This window comes from Octopus bimaculoides, chromosome 4 (genome assembly GCF_046866305.1).
Source record: "Octopus bimaculoides isolate indiv1 chromosome 4, ASM4686630v1, whole genome shotgun sequence".
Taxonomy (NCBI): Eukaryota; Metazoa; Mollusca; class Cephalopoda; order Octopoda; family Octopodidae; genus Octopus; species Octopus bimaculoides.
In genome coordinates, this window is record NC_142931.1 from 76,834,053 (window position 1) to 76,853,521 (window position 19,469).

General features: G+C 34.3%; 1 protein-coding gene across 3 annotated transcripts in view; it reads left to right on the forward strand.

The window, feature by feature from the left end:
- The window catches only part of LOC106878824 (uncharacterized), a 237,021-nt gene that overhangs the window by 76,086 nt on the left and 141,466 nt on the right, over positions 1-19,469 (forward strand). For all 3 annotated transcript variants that reach the window (XM_089350842.1, XM_089350844.1, XM_089350843.1), the window contains exon 2: positions 9,793-9,984. In XM_089350842.1, coding sequence (XP_089206968.1) covers positions 9,803-9,984 — 182 coding nt within the window. In that variant the 5' untranslated portion in view covers positions 9,793-9,802. The remainder of the gene's footprint in view (positions 1-9,792; positions 9,985-19,469) is intronic.

Consider the following 19,469-nt stretch of genomic DNA (forward strand, 5'->3'; position numbering starts at 1 on the left):
ACGGAACAGCCTCCTCGTGAAATTAACGTGCAAGTGGCTGAGCACTCCACAGACACGTGTACCCTTAACGTAGTTCTCGGGGATATTCAGTGTGACACAGTGTGACAAGGCTGACCCTTTGAATTACAGGCACAACAGAAACAGGAAGTAAGAGTGAGAGAAAGTTGTGGTGAAAGAGTACAGCAGGGTTCGCCACATCCCCTGCCGGAGCCTCGTGGAGTTTTAGGTGTTTTCGCTCAATAAACACTCACAACGCCCGGTCTGAGAATCGAAACCGCGATCCTATGACTGCGAGTCTGCTGCCCTAACCACTGGGCCATTGCGCCTCCAAAATGCATGTTCATACTGGTGTGTATGCTCACACACACACACACACACACACACACACACACATGCAAACTAAGAAATATGTTTGAGAGAGAAAGAAACATCTGAGAAATAATAACTGTGAGGTAAATATAGTGGATGACTGTCCTAACAGTCTGGAGTTCAAAGAATGATTTAGCCATTGTGTTATTTCTGGGAAAGACACATGACCGAGCTAACCTGAGTCGTATTTCGCAGCTTTACTCATTAGTGATGGAAAAGTCAGTCAACTGTAAAAAAAAATATGCATATGTATGAATATACAAAAATTATCTTACCCATTTAAAAAAATGTATGTAAAGTAACATGTGTGAGCATGTATAACTGTATGTATGTGTGAGTGTATAAATATATGCATGTGTATATGTGTGTATATATGTATGTGTGTACATATATATGTGTGTGTATATATATGTATGTGTGTGTACATATACGTGTGTGAATATATATGTATGTATATATACGTGTGTATATATATGTATGTGTGTGTGTGTGTGTGTGTGTGTGTGTGTGTGTGTGTGTGTAGAATATAAATAAGGAACAAAGATGTACAGGTGCCATTTCATGAATTGACAGCTGTACATCTTTGTTACTTATTCATATTTTGTTCACCTAACTTGGAATCTGCACTTCAGAAATACTATAGAAAGTACCTTTATAAAAAGTACAGGTTTGAATTACCAAGAGCGGATATCCCCACTTAGCTGGGTTGTGTTGTCTGCACACACAACAGGACTATTGGGTACAAATACCCTGACACAGAGTCTTGATATTCAATATTCAAATAATATTGTCTGAGTGTGCAGATTATACCAAACAAGCAAGGTGCCTCAGCATTTTCTACCTTGACTTTTTTTTCTATATATATATATATATATATATATATATATATATACTTTATTTAAAAGCAGCAGAAATAAAACAAAAGACTGTTACTCTGAGTTTCACGTTCCCGTTCATCGGACAGTTTTGTTAGAAACAAAACTGTCCGATGAATGGGAACGTGAAACTCAGAGTAACAGTCTTTTGTTATATTTCTGCTGCTTTTAAATAAAGCATATTACTCTACCTCTGGTATTCGAGTACTATTTTTTCCACCTTGTTGCACATTTCATGTGCTTACTCCGGTGTATATATATATATATATATATATATATATATATATATATATATATATATATATATATATATATATATATAGATAGATATTAGAGTAAGACATGATCCTCTGACTCATTGGATTGTCATATCATCTAACCCATGGTAGCATGGAAAGTAGACTAAAATGATGATGATGATGATAATGATGCTCTTCCTGTCACTATCTGTTACCTGTTTTTCAGGTAACAAACTTTTATATTCCATGGGCACAAGCATAGCTGTGTGGCTAAGCTTCTTTCCCAAACATGTAGTCTCGTGTTCAGTTCCACTGTGTAGCACCTTTGGCAATTGTCTTCTCGTATAGCCCTGGACCAACTAAAGCCTTGTGAATGGATTTGGTAGGCAGAAACTAAAAGAAGCCCATTGTGTATATATATGTTTTTGTGTATACACTTGTCTAAACATCGCGTGATAGTTATAAATGAGCGTGATTGTTATACAAGTAAGGTAGTTCATTTCCTACCTTCCATGAAAATTTTGTCCCACTGGAGGGAAATACCTTATTGGTACAGGAAGGGCATCCAGCCATAAAAAGTCTGCCTCAGCAAATTCCATCAAGCATAGATAAATGGATATTAAATGATGACAATGACAATGAAGTCTTCAAAAGCACAGAGCAACAGGTCATAATGGCAACAAGGAATGTTAACCTTACCATTGCTTTGATCAAATGGCAAGAAGTGAAATTTAGTACTTCTCTCCTAAGCATCTACAAAATTCATTATGTGTCTCAGAAGACAGCAAAGCACGTGTTTGTGAGTGTGTGTGTGTGTGTGTGTGTGTGTGTGTGTGTGTGTGTGTGTGTGTGTGTCTCCTAGCTAGTTTCTTGAAATTTGTATAAATAGGCTACCAGTGATTCACTATATTCATACTTTTTGAGAACAATTACTTTAATCTGACAGTGAGATTAGGCAGTGCAACTAGCAAGTACATGTATGAGTTGTAGTGACATTTCTGACTACACTGACAATGAATTGGGACATTTCTGAATCAATTAAAAGAAAAAAAGAAAAAAGAAAAATGCAGCTGCAGTTTGGAAACTGGAAGAGACATCAATTTAATTGATTATATGGTTAAAATCTGTGGCAACAAATCAATTTTAATTACAAAACTGTCAGTGTGTGAAGCTGACTCTATGAACTGAACTATAGTTTTTACTTTGCTTGAATTAACCTTTTAGCAATCAAAGTGGCCAAATCCATTCAGCATAAAGATAGTAATATGCAAGCACACACATATGTGTGTGTGTGTGTGTATTTATAAGATATTCATTCATTCATTTAACATCTGTTTTTCTTTGCTAGCTTGGATAAATTACACAGGAAGTTTTCCAAGGCAGAATTTTTACTGCCAACTTTTTCTTCTTTTCCAAGTTAAGGATCTTTTATTCCTGATCTCTTTGAAAGCACAGAGTGACTAGTCATAATGTCAACATAAGCACTGTGTTTCGATGAGGTGGGGACAAATATGGAATATAAACTTGCGCACACACACACACACACACACACACACACACACACGGATGCACAGCTTCCTGCAGTTTTTGCCTTCCAAATTCACTATATATACACATATGTATGTGTTTGTGCTTATCTTGCAATGGTTTGGTGCTGTCTGTGTTCCTGTAACTTAGCAGTCTGGTAAAAAGAAACCTATATAAGTACCAGACATAAATATAAGTACTGGGGGGTCAGTTTGATTTGAATTAACACTTCAAGGCAGTATATATATATATATATTCATATATATATATATATATGTGTGTATATATATATATATATATATATATATATATATATATATGTATGTATATAATTTTGTACTTGTTTTGTAAGATTCTGGATGTGAAATAAATCATGTGTCAAAACAGATAATGCTGTACTTTATGAGGGTCTTGCTGGCAATTAGAATTCAAAGAACAAAGACAAGGGGTATCTGCTAACACATAAAAGTTGCTTGAGGTGGGGTACATTACCATGGATAAGGTCAAAGGCCTGTATAAAAGAATTTTGTCAAACTAATTTATTAACTGATTATCTCTCTAATTGCTGATAAAAAAAGAAGTCCAATACAACCAATATATGTTTTAATTCATGCCATGATCCTTCCAAAATACAACAGTGTGTGCACATGCGTGTGTGTTTGTGCACATGCGTGTGTGTGTGCACATGCATGTGTGTGTGTGTGTGCACATGCGTGTGTGCACATGCGTGTCTGTGCATTGTGTGTTTGTATGCATGTGAGTGTATATATACATAGTACAGGTAAGGTTATTGGTGGTGGTGGTGGGTTAAGAAGTTTGTTACAGTCATGTACATAGTTCTGGGCTTAAATCTCACAGTACCGCATGTTGGATACCATTGCATTAGGTTGTCATCAAATATGTGTGTGTGTGTGCATGTATGTATGTGTGTATATATATATATATATATATATATATATATATATATTAGAGGAAAGATCATATGTGTGTGTATATGAATGTTTTGATTTTTTTACAGGCAAAACAATATAGATTATATGAAATAATACAAATTGGTAGTTTGTATTTTTAGCTTGTATTTCAGTATTTCAGGGTCATGATCCCTTCTTCAGGAAATCTTTGGAGAAATGGTGTTGGAAATTAATCTCTCTGTTCTGTAGTGTGTGTGTGTGTGTGTGTGAACACTACAGAATGTAGTGTGTGTCTAGTGTTTACACTATATATATAGCAGAGGCTCTATATAAATGTAATTAAAAAAGTAGTAGTTATTGTTTGATTATTGTAAAATGAAATATGGTAGTGTATTGAAATTATGATTTTATAAAGAGGCCATCATTAGAGATATTTACTACTAAAAAAAAATGTATGTTGTACTCCCTTCGAGGCAAACATCACTTAATTTCCAAACACACTACAGTTTTCTTTATAACAACTAAAATTTTCTTCAATTTTTTATTTTAACATCAATCAAAGTATATATTTATTCAATTGTTTAATTGGTAGTTTGTTGTACACTTTTTTCTCTTCAATTAAATGTGTTTCCTGCGAACAGAAATCAACCATTAAATTGCTTTATATTACAAGTGCATTAAAATCGCCTTCATACAAAATGAAGATTCTGTTAAGAGTGAATATTGCATGCAATGCAATTAAGAGTTAAAGCTTAAATTCCTAAATAGATTTATCACCAAGTAAACAATGAAACACACACACACACAAACCTACTCACATTCACTCACACACGTATATATATTAAAAAGAAGAAAAAGAGAAAATGAAAAATCCAAAATTGTAATTGTGTTTACGAAGTGGAATAGTGAATAATCTTAATATGACAAATTTCTTTTAATTGAGATTGCTAAAGATGAATTTATACAGAATTTCTACAGAATATTTTGATTAAATGTTTTATAAGAAAAACCAAAATATTTTTATAAGAAAAATTAAGACGTTTTATAAGAAAAATGAAAATAGCTTAGAGAGACAAAGGCAATAATAAAGAGTCTTAATCTAACCTCCTTCATGTGATGCAGTGTGTAAAAGGGGTATTTATTTGTGTCTTTTTAAAAATTCTAATTTCCTATCCTAGAACTTATGGAAGTGTTCTATTTGGATACTTAAATTTCTCTTTTTTGCATGTGGTAGTGTTGTTGCGTGAGTGAGTATGTGTAGATGGTGGGGTAATTGAAAAAAATTTGGTGGAGAAGGTCATTTAGTGGAGGAGCACTCTGAGACTAGTAAATTTAATGTTGTTGATGTTCAAAGAAAAGTAGATGGATTTTAGTTAGATGTAAAACACTAGCAGACCCTAACCTCTGATAATTCTGTAACTGATATGGGTTTAAGTAAACCAACTTTAAATGACTACTAGAAAGAATGGAAACATTGTTGTGTTTCAGGGCATTTGTAGTAGGGTACATGTAATGATGTTAAACCAAGAGCTAGTTGGATACCTACACTGTCTGAATTTGTCTCCAGCTTTATATTTATATTATTTCAATAACAGAAGATTTGTAGAATAAGGATATCCTTTAGATATAAACCAGGTAAGGGTTGGTGACAGGAAGAGCTCCTTCTTAAACCATGCCAGCATGAAAAATGGACATTGAATAAATGAATGAGTCCAGAATAGCATCAGATTTAATGCTTTACAGTAGTTAATTGTATCCCTTTACATTCTGACAAATTCTTTATCATTTACTTTTCTGTAGGAGTCATAAAAACAATGTACTAGTCGGATATCAGAGATGATCTAATCAATTAATTCAAACCCTTCTCCAAAATTTGAGACCTTGTATCTGTGCTCCAAATCCTGAAATATGTCTATCGTTTTCACCAGCTGGCTTTAAAGACAAGATTAACACCTGTGTTAAGTTGTTTACATCTGTCAGTTACATATAATGTTTGCTAAAATCTATAGATATATTCAGTAGAGTAGCATTAACATGCTAATCATTTTGTAATTATACTAGCCAATCCATCAATTATGCAAATAAGTCTACCCAATGTACTCAAGCCCTTAATAGTTGTCAGTTGAAGTGTTTTCTCTCTCTAGATTATATGTCTGATATTCAACCATGTTAATATAACAAGTTTCAGTATATTTTTCATCTCTAAGGGAAAAGAAAAACAAGTTGGTGGAGTTGCATCTGTGAAAAAACAATGTAGGGTGATGGTGGTGGTGATGTTGCATCTGTAATATATGAATTCTATTTTCATTTTTCCTGTACTCCACTTCCTTTTGTGCCATATTTTACCTTGTTTTATTATGGCTACTTATTCCTCTTCGCCACTGACATAATATAATGATGAGAATATTGTTTAGCCCCTGAGTCAAACCTGATCAGATAGACTTGTGATTAAAGACATTCCAACAATGATCAACTTGCCTTTGTGCAATTTTTTGCTGGCTAAGACCAGCCTCAGATTGCCCAACAATATGACCTTCGAAAATCTGACAGTTCTGCTGAATTTTTGTGCGTGGTATGGTTACTCTTCGCAAATGTTTAATATAATGGCACCTGGAATGAAAAAGAATGATTACATTGTAAATTCTACACCGTTGAAAACATTAAGACACTTAGATCAGAAATTTTGAAAATTAAAGGTGTCTATTTACTTCCTGCATGTCCGTGTATATATATACATACACTCATATATACTTGTGTACACACACACACTCATATATACTTGTGTACACACACACTCACATGACAGACTTCCATAGAGTTTCTATCAAATTCACTCACAAGGCATTTGTCAGCCCATGCTATAGGCCTAAAGCACCATGTGGACAGACTGGGCCCAAAACCATTCTGTTACAAAGGAAATTTCTTTACCGAACAGCCACTGAAAATTTTTTTTAAGAAATGAAGGAAAATGGTCATGGCTGGAATATTGTTAATTATAGGTCTCAGGCTTGAACTGCACTAAGCAGCAGCAACAACATATTTTACTGCATCTTTTTTGAGACCAATTTATATTTTTTTATGGAAATTCTTGTATGATTGCATGAGGACATTATATTTTTTCTGTTCAGCTCCTCTGGTATAATCATCAATAGATTTTGCAATAGATAAATTTATTATTTATGATAGTGCTGACAATGAATTCTTTATAGCAGGAAAACTTTTATGTAGTTGCTTGATATGCCAATATAGTATTCATAACTGCTGTAATAATCTTCCCACTGATATTGTAGTGTTTTAGCAATATAGAATGTTTAACATGGTTATAAATCTAAGTTTTGAGATGAGTTACCATCAATGCTGAAAGAGAAAAATTTTGGATCACTTGTCCAAAGCTTTGTGGTTGAGAATGTGTTGGAATCATGAATAAAATGAAAGATTTTAAGTCCAGTCTCCCCACTTAGAGTATATGTATTATTATAGTTTAGCTCCAAGTCAGCACTGCTGGATCAAAGGTGTTCTAACTGTGAGCTGTGACCATCTCATTGTCTATTTGGTTATAGTGCATCCAGGGCCACATTAATCATTGTGTCTTTCTCTTTTTAAGATGTTAGGGTGTGAATTGAGAAAATTTTACTACTATTTCATGCTTGTTGAGTATCCACTTAGAAGCTCTCTCTGCTTGGCTCATAATGACCTAATGTACATACACATACCTGATGATAAACAAGGATGAAACTATTTGAAACAGTTTGACTCAAAAAGAGTTTGGAAGTTTGTTTTGTCAATTTTCTACTTGTTTTAACCCTTCAGCATTTAAACCAACTATATCCAGCCCATATATTTTAACTATTTTATGTTCAAACCAGTTAGATCCAACCTCTTACACCTATCCTACAATATCACTCTAAAAGTAAAGTTACATCATTGAAATCTTAAAGCTACAAGATAAGGCATGGTTAATTCATAGCAATATAAATAAATAAGCATTACATTCAATAGGGTTATCTGGACACTAAAAGGTTAATCAAATTAGCTGACATTAGTGTTAGATTTAAACAATATGTTAGTATTGTGGTCCTGCATTATCAGTAGAGTGTCAGACAAATGCCATGCGATATTTAATCAAACTTTTGTACATTTAAATTTAATTCCTGTGAAGGTCAGCTTTTTCTTTCATTCTTCTATGAGTTGATAAATATATACAAGTTTAGATCTAGTAGCGATCTTCATTGACTATACACACCCCTAAGTTTGAGGCCTTGTGCTTATTATAAAAATAAATCTTTATATGACATACTTAATGTGTATTTATCGTTGAAGAATCAGAAGCTGCAATGTTTGTCTCGGGGAAAGATCCCTTTATAGAGGTAGTGTGTTAAAAACCCACAATATACTTCAGAACTAGACATAATGAAATTGTTTCATAAGCAACTGCAAGAGTGACACATTTCACTGTTTTTGCAGTTTGTCAATACCATGCACTTAAGTCACTTCCAATACATAGTCACATTGGCCAGTCTGTAGTGTATAGAATCACTGAATAAACAGCTCAGTGGATTTTCAAAGGGGCTACTAGCTGAATAAAATTCGAATTATGCAATAGAAATATTGAAAATGACATCTTGACATAAATACATATTCCAGTAACTCAGGAAATAAATTTTCTTGAAGTTTAAATACATAGATGTCTCTTTTTTTATTTGCATCTCATTGTTCAGCTGAACACAGGTTGGTTGTATGGCTAAGTAGTTCACTTCTCTATCATGAGATGTTGGGTTCAATCTCATTATGTAACATCATGGACAAGTGTCTTTTACCATACCCTTGACATTGTGAGTGATATTGGATCAACAAAAATTGTGGTGAAGTCCATTATACCTGTCATTCAAAAGTTCAGCTTTGTCACAACACTGTCACACTAACTCAACTTGAAAATTATAGTAAGAGTTCGTATATCTGTGGAATACTCCAGCACTTACATGAATTTCACATGTAAATAGTTCTGTTTATGGAACAGCTGTTATGAACTCACCTGCACACATGTCCCTGTTGAATCTCTTCCCTCAAAACATATCCTCCAAACACCTTTTCCCCTGTATACACTTACTACATCCTCCCCTTTTGCAATCTCACAGACTTAACCACCCACTCACCCTGTCCTGGTCCACTTCACTACATACACCTCCCTGTAACTTGAGTATATACCCAGTCATATCTTCACCATCTTATCTCTCTCTCTCTCTTTGGGTTAGCCATGTATCTCCTTCACTGCAAGACACCTATTTCTGCTTCTCTGTTGATACTCTAACTTCTCATCACCTGGCATAAAGCCACCTCCCTCAATACTCCTCCCACTTTGGTTGATGAGTCTTACAAGTTATTTGGTGACCTCGGTGTCACATAAAAAGCACCCAGTACATTCTATAAAGTGATTGGCTTTAGGAAGGGCATCTGACTTGCTAGCTTCTGTCAAAACGTCCAACCTGTGCCAGCATGGAAGGAGAACATTAAATGATGAGGATGATCTGTATCCCACACAACCAAACACTACATACAATAATTTGTAGTCAGGTCTTTCAACTGAACCAAGCATGAGATGTCTAGTACCCTAGACTGTGGGTTGCTTTCGCAAATATTTAATAAGCTGTCTCAATCATAGAGCTATTTGGAATTGCCAGCAACAACACCAGCAATTAATATATGCATGTGCTTGTAAACCTATCAAATTAATATTAGCACTCAAACATGTTAAAAGAAAAAAAAGTATGGTTGATCTTTTTCAATTTTATCAAATGTTATGAAAATAACATTAACATGCTTAGGTCTTTTCTAAATTAAACCATTTAAAAGAATATTTAATTCCTCTTGCAGATCTGAAACCATGGATACAAGTGTCCAACGCCGTCTAGTGCATCAGAATAGTGAAGGACAAGATGTTGAATCTGAGGATTCAGACGAAGAACAGAAATACCTCCAAGATCCTGGAGAATTTGCTTACAACAAAAGAGTGAGCGTACCTGCCATTCCTGGTATGTTAATTGTCTTAGGACTTGTTGGAGAATTGTAAGTACACTCATAATTTATTATTAATATTATATTTTTGGATTGTTTTCAGTGTTAGACTATTTCATCTTTTACAAGTCATGGGATGGAACTAAGCAATTGGCTCTGTAATTATTTTGTAGAGACAAGGAATATAATTTCTATTCGTGTATGGCTTATTTTGAGAAGGAAAGGGAAGAAAAAATTGTTATCCCTGGGTCAGTGCCATAAGAAGTAGCACGTTTGGATATTTTTTTACTTGCTGGGTTTGAAGGAAAGGAGCAGTGCCCATGACCTTTGGAAGCCCTACAAGGTCAGTGAGATTGATGCCATTAGTGTTCCTCTTGGACCTTTGTAGTCAATACCAGCCTCTAAGACATGAGCAAGTGGGGAATTCTGTAGGGCCAACATTCTGGAACGGAAGTTTGAGTATAGGCATAGAGATTTGTGTAGGGTCTGAAAGTTGAATACAGTAAGGTGTAAGTTGAGTAGGTCAAAAATACTTGAGTGGAAGTGGTTATGAGCCTGGACAGCTTCATGGAGCAAAGACCATTATAGCAGTAGTAGTAGAAAAGGCAGAAAGAGAAGTCTCTGCCTGTGGGCCAAAAGTTAAAGCATATTTGTGAGTTAGGTGGATTTTTTTAATTTTTATGTAATCTTGGATGCTGAGTGTGCAACTGCAGCATTGTCCTACATGTTATGTGCAATTAATACTCCATTGTAGATGTCACCTATTTTTTTTGTCAATTATCAATTATTGTTGGAGACTGGCTCTGAAAAGAAGGGCCAGTTTGGGCTGTGACATTGTGTTTTCTTCAGGAGACCTTGTTCAAATGCTTTAAACATAGTGGACTCCACTAAAAACATATTCTATGTAATTGTGTTAACACTTTTGGAATCACCCCATCTGAGACTGTCCCCTGGCTCTATGATACAAACTTCCTGAGTTAACATGATCTAAATTAAAACCTTCTATCAAAATTCTATGTTAATTTATATTCCAAACACGGGCTTAATAAGGACATAGTTTTTTGCATTAAATTCTTTGTTATAATCAAAACTGATTGAAACATAGGTTGTATGTCTCATCAGAAGTATGGTAACAAAAGGGCTTTAACCAGGCACCAGATTAAGTCTACCACCAACATTTGATAAGATTCTGCACATTTTCTGTGATAAAAAACATTTTCTCAGGGTGCCATTGCATCAAACAGATGTTTTATAAATAATTTCTATTCTCTTTTCGCTGTTATTCAAATTTGTGAGCATCTAGTTCAAAAACATAATTCAAGTGACTTACAAAATTCATTGCAAAAATTATTAAAATGACAGGAATATGAGAGGTAAATAGCAAACAAAAACAAGTCAATATCCTTGAAGTGTAAATAACCCAAGATGGAAGTCAATTTAAATCACTCTTTAATTTAAATAATGTTCCACTACTAGGGATTGTGGGTTATAGAGGCATTTATAGCTGTAGCTAAGGTACCAAATTAGTAGGGTCTTTAGAGCATTGGATAAGATCCCTTGTGGTATTTGTTCCAATATCCTATACTCTGAGTTCAAATCTTCCCATGTTTACCTCTGACATCATCTTTTCAAGGCTGATAAATAAGTAACAGTCTAGGATTGTGGATTGGTGGATTTGTTAGTATGTTGGATGGGATCTCTTGTGATCTTACCTGCTTTGTTACTTTGCTTTCTGATAAAGACAGTGTCTGCAACATCAACACCACTGGTGCAAAACTATGTCAGTCCTGCTTTTCCTTTGGATAGTATTGGTATATTGGAGTGGAGGAGATTTGCATGCATAGGCAATTGCAAATCATCCAGAAAAAAAAAAACCTTGTTCTACTCTTTGATTGGTTTCCAGGAGTTTATTGAGACATACAGCAACAATACTCGGTAGTAAAATGTAGCATCACATAGAGATTCAACTATTTATATATTATTATCATTTAAAGTGATGGATTGGCAAAATTGTTAGAACTTCAAACAAATTGCCTTTCTGTATTTCATCCAGTTCTTTACATTCTGAGTTAAAATCTTGCTGAGGTCAAATTCACCATTCATCCTTTGGGGATTTATTAAATAAAATGCCAGTCAAATACTAGGGTTGATGTAATTGACTAACGTGCCATCCCCTAGGGCCAGATTAAGACTCACCGAGACCCTAATTACTTAAAAGATTTTGGTGCCCCCATAAAAGATTATGTAATTCAAAATATAAACAATAACAAACCATAAAATAAGTTTATATTTTTCAAAATGAAACAAAACAGTAACAAGGAAAATAATGTTTATTTTTGTATACTTCCACTTTATTTATATTTCAAAAGTTTCCTTCTACTTTTTTGAATTGCAAAGTCTTTGATCAGATCCTCAAAATTAATCTTAGATAACACATCTGCGTCTATGCTTAGTAGAGATAAAGGCATCCTGAATATTATTTTAGCAAGTTTAAAGTGATTTCTTTTGTGCCGTAAATCATTTACCATTTCTGTGGTTCCCTCTCCTTCCCTTGATGCCCTATGCACATGCTTATTTTGCTTAATGGTTAATCCAGCACTGCCATTCCCTCTTAACACTGATAGCCTTGTGCCTAAATTAGAAATGATTATTTGAATGGATTTAAGGTGGTAGATTAGCAAAAACATTAGAACATTGGGCCAAATGCTTTGCTGTATTTCTTCAAGCTCTTCATCTTCTGTGTTCTAATCCTACCAGGGTCATCTTTGCCTTTCATCTCTCTTGGGTTGATAAACTAAAGTACAAGTCAAGTACTAAGTTCAACATTAAACACTCCTTCATCAACCCAAAAGGAATGGTGTATTTGACTTAAGCAAAACTAAGTTATGCCCTAAAAATTTCTGTCCTTATGTCTGTGTTAGAAACGGTGATTATTTACATAAAATTATTTTATTCTTCTCTTCACCAAAAGGTTATAGTTGCAATTAGCTTAGTAGGATTTCCAATATTGTTACAAAGGCCACAATTTATGAGGAAGGCACAACTAATTAAATGGAACCAGTATCTAAGTTATTTTATCAGTTTTGTTGCACGTCTCTGCTCTGGTCATTAATACCAAACTCTGCTTTCTTATACTTCAGGCTGTTTTTATTTTTCATAGCTACAATGACTATTGCAATGCAATTGTTTTAGTCCCAACACATGATCTCAGTTCAGTTCACTTACCAAATGAGCACAACTCAGATATTTAGCTATTTTCTTTTATACTCTTTATTTCTCAACATGAACTATTTTTTAATAAACTTAATGACTTGATACAAACTTCTACTTAAACAAAGCAATTCTTTAGATAATACATTTTAATATCCCACTCTGTCAAAATATTTCTTTCTTTTCAATAACACAATTCAAGAAGCAGATGGTCATATTGTGATTTGTATTTTAGATGTCTATGAGACGCATTATTTTAGAAACAAATGAAATAGTATTTTTTCCCCCCACTGTCTACTTCACAATATGAACAGTCCTGAAATACAGCTGCATCACTTTCATTATTATAATCATCATCAACACAATATGACTGCTTAGGAATGTTTCTTTTCAATTTCATTCCTGTTTCAGTAGGTTTGTTCATTTGTCATCGTTTGAACTATATGACATTGTGAACACTTCAAGACTGCATAATATTGTTTCCATTTGTATTTGGTGGTAATTTGTAGTGTTTTAGTAATCCCAATATTTCTAGCGGTAAACTTAACTTAGTGGAGTTCACTCTGTTGCAAGTATTCAGACCAGTATGAGATGTTTTAGCACAACTGTTATGGCTCCATCCATTTAGCATCACTGATTCAATATTGATTCATTTCACAGCTTACGTTTTAATCTCTCTCTTTCTGTTTACATGTATGAGCATATTTCTCCAAGTGTGTGTGTGTGTGTGTGTTTGCTTGCTTTCAGTGCCAAAAAGTACTGTTGTGAAAAAAAGGTTCAGTGTCCAGTCAGCCATGCCAAATTGCCAGTATCCAAAGCAGCCATGCCCAGCCATCTCATTCTGCTGATCTGCTTGGTTCTTTTGACATAAACTATATCAGTTTCATTATACACCTTCTCCTTTTACTAACTGTTGTGTTTCACTCATTTAGAAAATATATTGAATGTTCATAACCACAAGTTACACAACTCATTTCCTAGCATCATCCTCCCCGTGCATAGTAGTATCACCCCCTTTTCTGGCTGCCAGCACATTCATCTTTCATCTCATGAGTTCCACATGGTTGCACAAGACTTCTCTTGAGAGTTCTATACATATACATATCAGAGTATCAAAATCAGCAACCCAATGCAACTCATATTATTCCTCTTCAAACATTTTAGCTTTTTACATCCTGCACTTCATCTCAGTTGAGGACTTGATGAAATTTTCATGTTTAATCTTCAACAGCACACCTAGCATTGTCAATAATACGCTGCCCCCACTTCTTCTATAACTCTGGTGTTGGTGTCGTGCCTAGTCTGGGGACTTGATATGGTCGCACCATCACTGTTAGGCATCCTTGCAAACTCAGCGTGAACCATTGTTCTAGGTGTTGTGCTCAATTTTGGTTCTGATTCCCATGTGTTTAGCAGGGCCAGTTGCTCAACTGCTACTAACTGCAGTGTGCAACCCTCCTTCTTAATCCATGCTGTATTCTTTCCAGCATGAATCACATCTTTTGCTTTGGATGCAACTTTGTCGAATATGATTTTGTGTACTACATCCTCACCTATTTCAAAGAATGGGTTTACAGCAACCGTCAATGGTCTTTTCATTAACTTTTCGGATGGTGATAATTTATGACTACCCAAGGAACTCCAATGGTTGAACAGAATTTTGTTCAAGTAATTGCCAAAATTCCTTGTCTTCAAATCAAAATGATTCTGTACAGCTTCCACAGTTTGTACAGCCCTTTCAACAGTGCCATTAGATGCTGGACTGTGAACAGGTGTCTCAATTATTCTGCAACCTATTGATGACAACATATTCTTTGATGCAACAAATTCAGGCCCAATGTTCGATACTAAAGCTGTAGGCACACCATAACGAATGAAGACCTCAAGCAGCTTGCTTTTTACCACCTCAGTCAAGCAATTAAGATACAAGCGGGCTTCGATCAATGTTGAATAGGCATCTACAATTACAAGTATGTTACCAATGTTTGGAACATATGCCCAATTCATATGCACACATTCCCAGGGCCCAGAAATAGGCCATGAATCATTTGCGTTTACTAAATTTGGCCTAAATCTCTGGCAACTATCACAAGATTTGACAAACTTCTCTGCCGAGTAAGCCAACTCAGGCCACCAAACACAGAGTCGTGCCTCCTTAATTGTTTGTTGAATGCCCATGTCTGTGTCATGTAGTTTAGTTATTACTGTGGCTCTATAAGGTGCTGGAATAAACAGACGATTTTTATGATATATTAAGCCATTTTCGCATGTTAGAAAATCCTTTGCTTTAACAAATGCACTTCCCAGATTTAAGATCATCTCCAATTTTGCTGTAAATTCTTTCTTTTATTTTGTTATATAATGCATTTGCATTTACACTAATCCCTCACCATATCGCGGTTTATTATTTAAGCTTACGTCGATCCTTTCATGGTGTTTGTTTTGCATTTATAATAAAATAAATATATACAGATTATAAAAATACAAAAAAAATATACAGTACTGTTTTTACTTCATGGATTTTCACCTATCACGGTGAGGTTTGGAATGTAACACCCACAATAGTCGAGGGATTACTATAGTTGTTTTTGAATGCCTTCCATCATTACATGGTCAATGTCCTGCTACACACTGTTGCATTTGTCTAAATGCGAAGCAAAGAAAATTATATCATCATCATCATCATCGTTTAACGTCCGCTTTCCATGCTAGCATGGATTGGACGATTTGACTGAGGACTGATGAACCAGATGGCTAAACCAGGCTCCAATCTGATTTGGCAGTTTCTACAGCTGCACCATCGTTAATACAGTTCTATAATTAAGAGATTTGGTTTGACAGATATTTGTCCTCATCTTTTTTGTTCTTCACACGTTTCGGCTGATATACCCTCCAGCCTTCATCAGGTGTCTTGGGGAAATTTTGAACCTGGGTTCTCATTCCTAAGGTATTTTTTGATATTATTATTATTATTATTATTATTCAGGTCACTGCCTGGAATCGAACTCGGAATCTTGGGGTTAGTAGCCTGCGCTCTTAACCACTACGCCATATGCCCATGGGCATTTATAGAGTGAATTTTAGGGCTTATAAATCTAATATTTTCCTATCCTTCCTTAATACCGGTTCTCATATGCTATTTGTATCTGCACTCGGTCGGCTTAGGAGGTTGTTGTGTCCTAGCATATGTGCTACTTCTTTTAGTTTTCGTATTTTCCAGTGGTGTTCTCTGTCTATTATTTTAACTTCATCCCACAGGGGGAGGGGGTCTCCATTTTTCCATATATGATCAGCTATACCTGATTTATCAATATCTCCTCGTGTCACAGCTTTGCGATGTTCCTCTGCCCATATTTTGAGGGGTTGGCATGTTTCGCCTCTGTACAACCAACCACAGCTGCATGGGATGGAGTACACACAGTTTGATGCATTGTTGGGACTATAATGTCTATTGTTGAGAATGGACAACGAAAAATATTGTTGAAACTTTTTTCTTTTTTTCTAGAATACCTTCAGATGTTTTCCACTCTTAGAAATATAAGTTTGAGTTATAATCACTATGAATTACCAAATTAGTAATTTAATTAAGTTTTCAATTTATACATCTTTTGGGGACAAAAATGCAGTTTGGAAGTATAAAAGGTTCAGACTTCTAGAACAATTGCAAATCCTTGAACTATAGAAAGTATACCAGGAAACATCATTCACTCCCATTAAGTTATACACAGTTCCTACCATATATTTCATTTTTAAGAGTTGACTTGTTTAATTTATCTATTTACATTTAAAAGATTGGGTGGGGGTTGTAATAATGTTTTTGGATAAAGTTAGAACACAGATTAATGTCGTTTTTGTTTGTTTTTCTTTTTCCATTTTTTCATGTTCATATCACTTTCTAAAGACTTTAGATGAGAGTTTTCATAAAATGTTGTTCTAACAGAAATCTAATAGTTTGGATAATCATAATATTCTTTGAAAACTAAGTATTGGTTTCCAAATACTTAAAGTTTAAATAGCAGTGTTATTTTACATCCACTTTATTTACATTTTTTTAATATTCTCCCACTTTCTTCATATTTTCAAATAAATTTATTATCTATCCACTCAAACACGAATAAAATCTAGTAATGTAACTTCTGTATTCAACAAGATTCGTTAAATTTATCTCAAATGATATATGTCTAAATTACCAAATTAAAAAAAATTTTGAAAGTTATTTTCATGTTCATATTTCAAATCACCAGTAAAAGATGTTATGCAAATAAATTTAAAATTCCAATACTTAGAAATTAATATTTTTAGTTAAATTCCTTGAAATCTTCTTGGAAAGTAACTGTTATCTTGTCATAAAAATGTAGTTAGTTGATTCTGACCTCAATATCAATAACTTCAGTTTACTTATGTAAATTAGTTTTTAATATGATTTGGCTAATAAGTAGATTATTTTGTAATAAGTAAATTATTTTACAATTGCTTATGTATTCTTTTTTTTTTTTTTGTACTGTAAAGTATAACTTTTTTAGTTTATCTTCAGTCAGATAACTGCACTATGTTTGCTTTTTTTTTTTAGTAACAGAATTAATTATTAGTAATTTTTGGAACATCAGATAAATTGTCTCACAGTATTTATTTTGGTTCTTATATTCTGTATTCAAATCTTGCCTAAGTCAATTTTCCCTGTTATTCACTCTCCCAAATTTAAGATGTTGTGTCTATGTTACAAACATCAGTGAGCTGGCAGAACTGTTAGCATGCTGGGTAAAATGCTTAATGACATTTTACCCATCTGCATGTTCTGAGTTCAAATTCCACTGAGGTCAACTTTGCTTTTCATGCTTTCGAATTTGATAAGATAAGTACCAGTTGAACACTGGGGTCGATGTAAACAACTCATCCCCTTCCCTGAAATGGCTGCCCTTGTGACAAAATTTGAAACCACCATTATTATTATTATTATTATTATTATTATTATTATTATTATTATTACTTTTACTATTATTATTCAGGCGGCAAACTGGCAGAATTGTTAGCACACTGGGCAAAATGCTTGGCAGTATTTTGTCTACCACTATGTTCTCAGTTCAAATTCCTCCAAGGTCAACTTTGCCTTTCATCCTTTTGAGGTTGATAAAATAAGGACTTGTGAAACACTGGGGTCAATGTAATCAATTAGTCCCCTCCTACCAAATTCAAGGCCTTGTGCCTCCAGTAAAAAAGGATTATTATTATTATTATTATTATTATTATTTCTAATTTAAGGTGGCGAGCTGGCAGAATCATTCATTAGTGCACTGGGCAAAATGCTTAGTGGCATTTTGTCCATCCTTACATTCTGAGTTCAAATTCTGATGAGGTTGACTTTGCCTTTCATCCTTTCAGGATCAATAAAATGAGTACCAGTTGAGCACTGGGGTTAATGTAATCAACTAGACCCCTCCCACAAAATTTCAGGGCTTGTGCCTATAGTAGAAAGGATTATTATTATTTCTAATTTAAACACGTGGCCAAAAGTTTGGAGAGGAAGGAGTTAGTCGATTACATCAGCCTCAATACTTGAATGCTACTTTATTTTATCACCCTCAAAAGGATGAAAAGTGAAGTTGATTTTGGTGGGATTTGAACTCCAAACATTAACAGTCAGAAGAAATATCACAAACTTTGTCTGGCACTCTAATAGTTCTACCAGTCTACTACCCTATAATGATATTTCTAACTTAGACATGAGGTCTGTAGTTCTGAAAGTTGAGTCTTAGATGATTTATTCAGCCCCAGTACTAAACACTGATACTTTATTTTATTGATCCCAATAATAATAATAATAATAATAATAATAATAATAATAATAATAATAATCCTTTCTACTAAAGGCATAAGGCTTGAAATTTGTAGGGATGGGACTAGTCGATTACATTAACCCCAGTGTTTCATTGGTACTCAATTTATCAATCCTGAAAGGATGAAAGGCAAAGTCGACCTCGACAGAATTTAAACTCAGAACATAGTGATGGGCAAAATATTGCTAAGCATATCAGTCAGCATGCTAATGATTTTGCAAGCCCACAATAGAAATAAGAAGACTAGAAGAAATCATAATATGGTATTTGTAGCAAACTTTAAAAAACTGGGTAGAACAGACACTTGTCATACTGTCCAGAACTAAATTTCAGTGAAATTTAGTTCTGGATATTCTGCTCTTTTATTTATTACTAGCACTACCATTTTAAAGAAGATTAAATCTTTGGATCAACCTTCCTGATAGTTATGTCTGTCGATTTCTCCATATGTTACTCTTATCTGCAATTAAGTTTTCAGAATATAAAGATAAC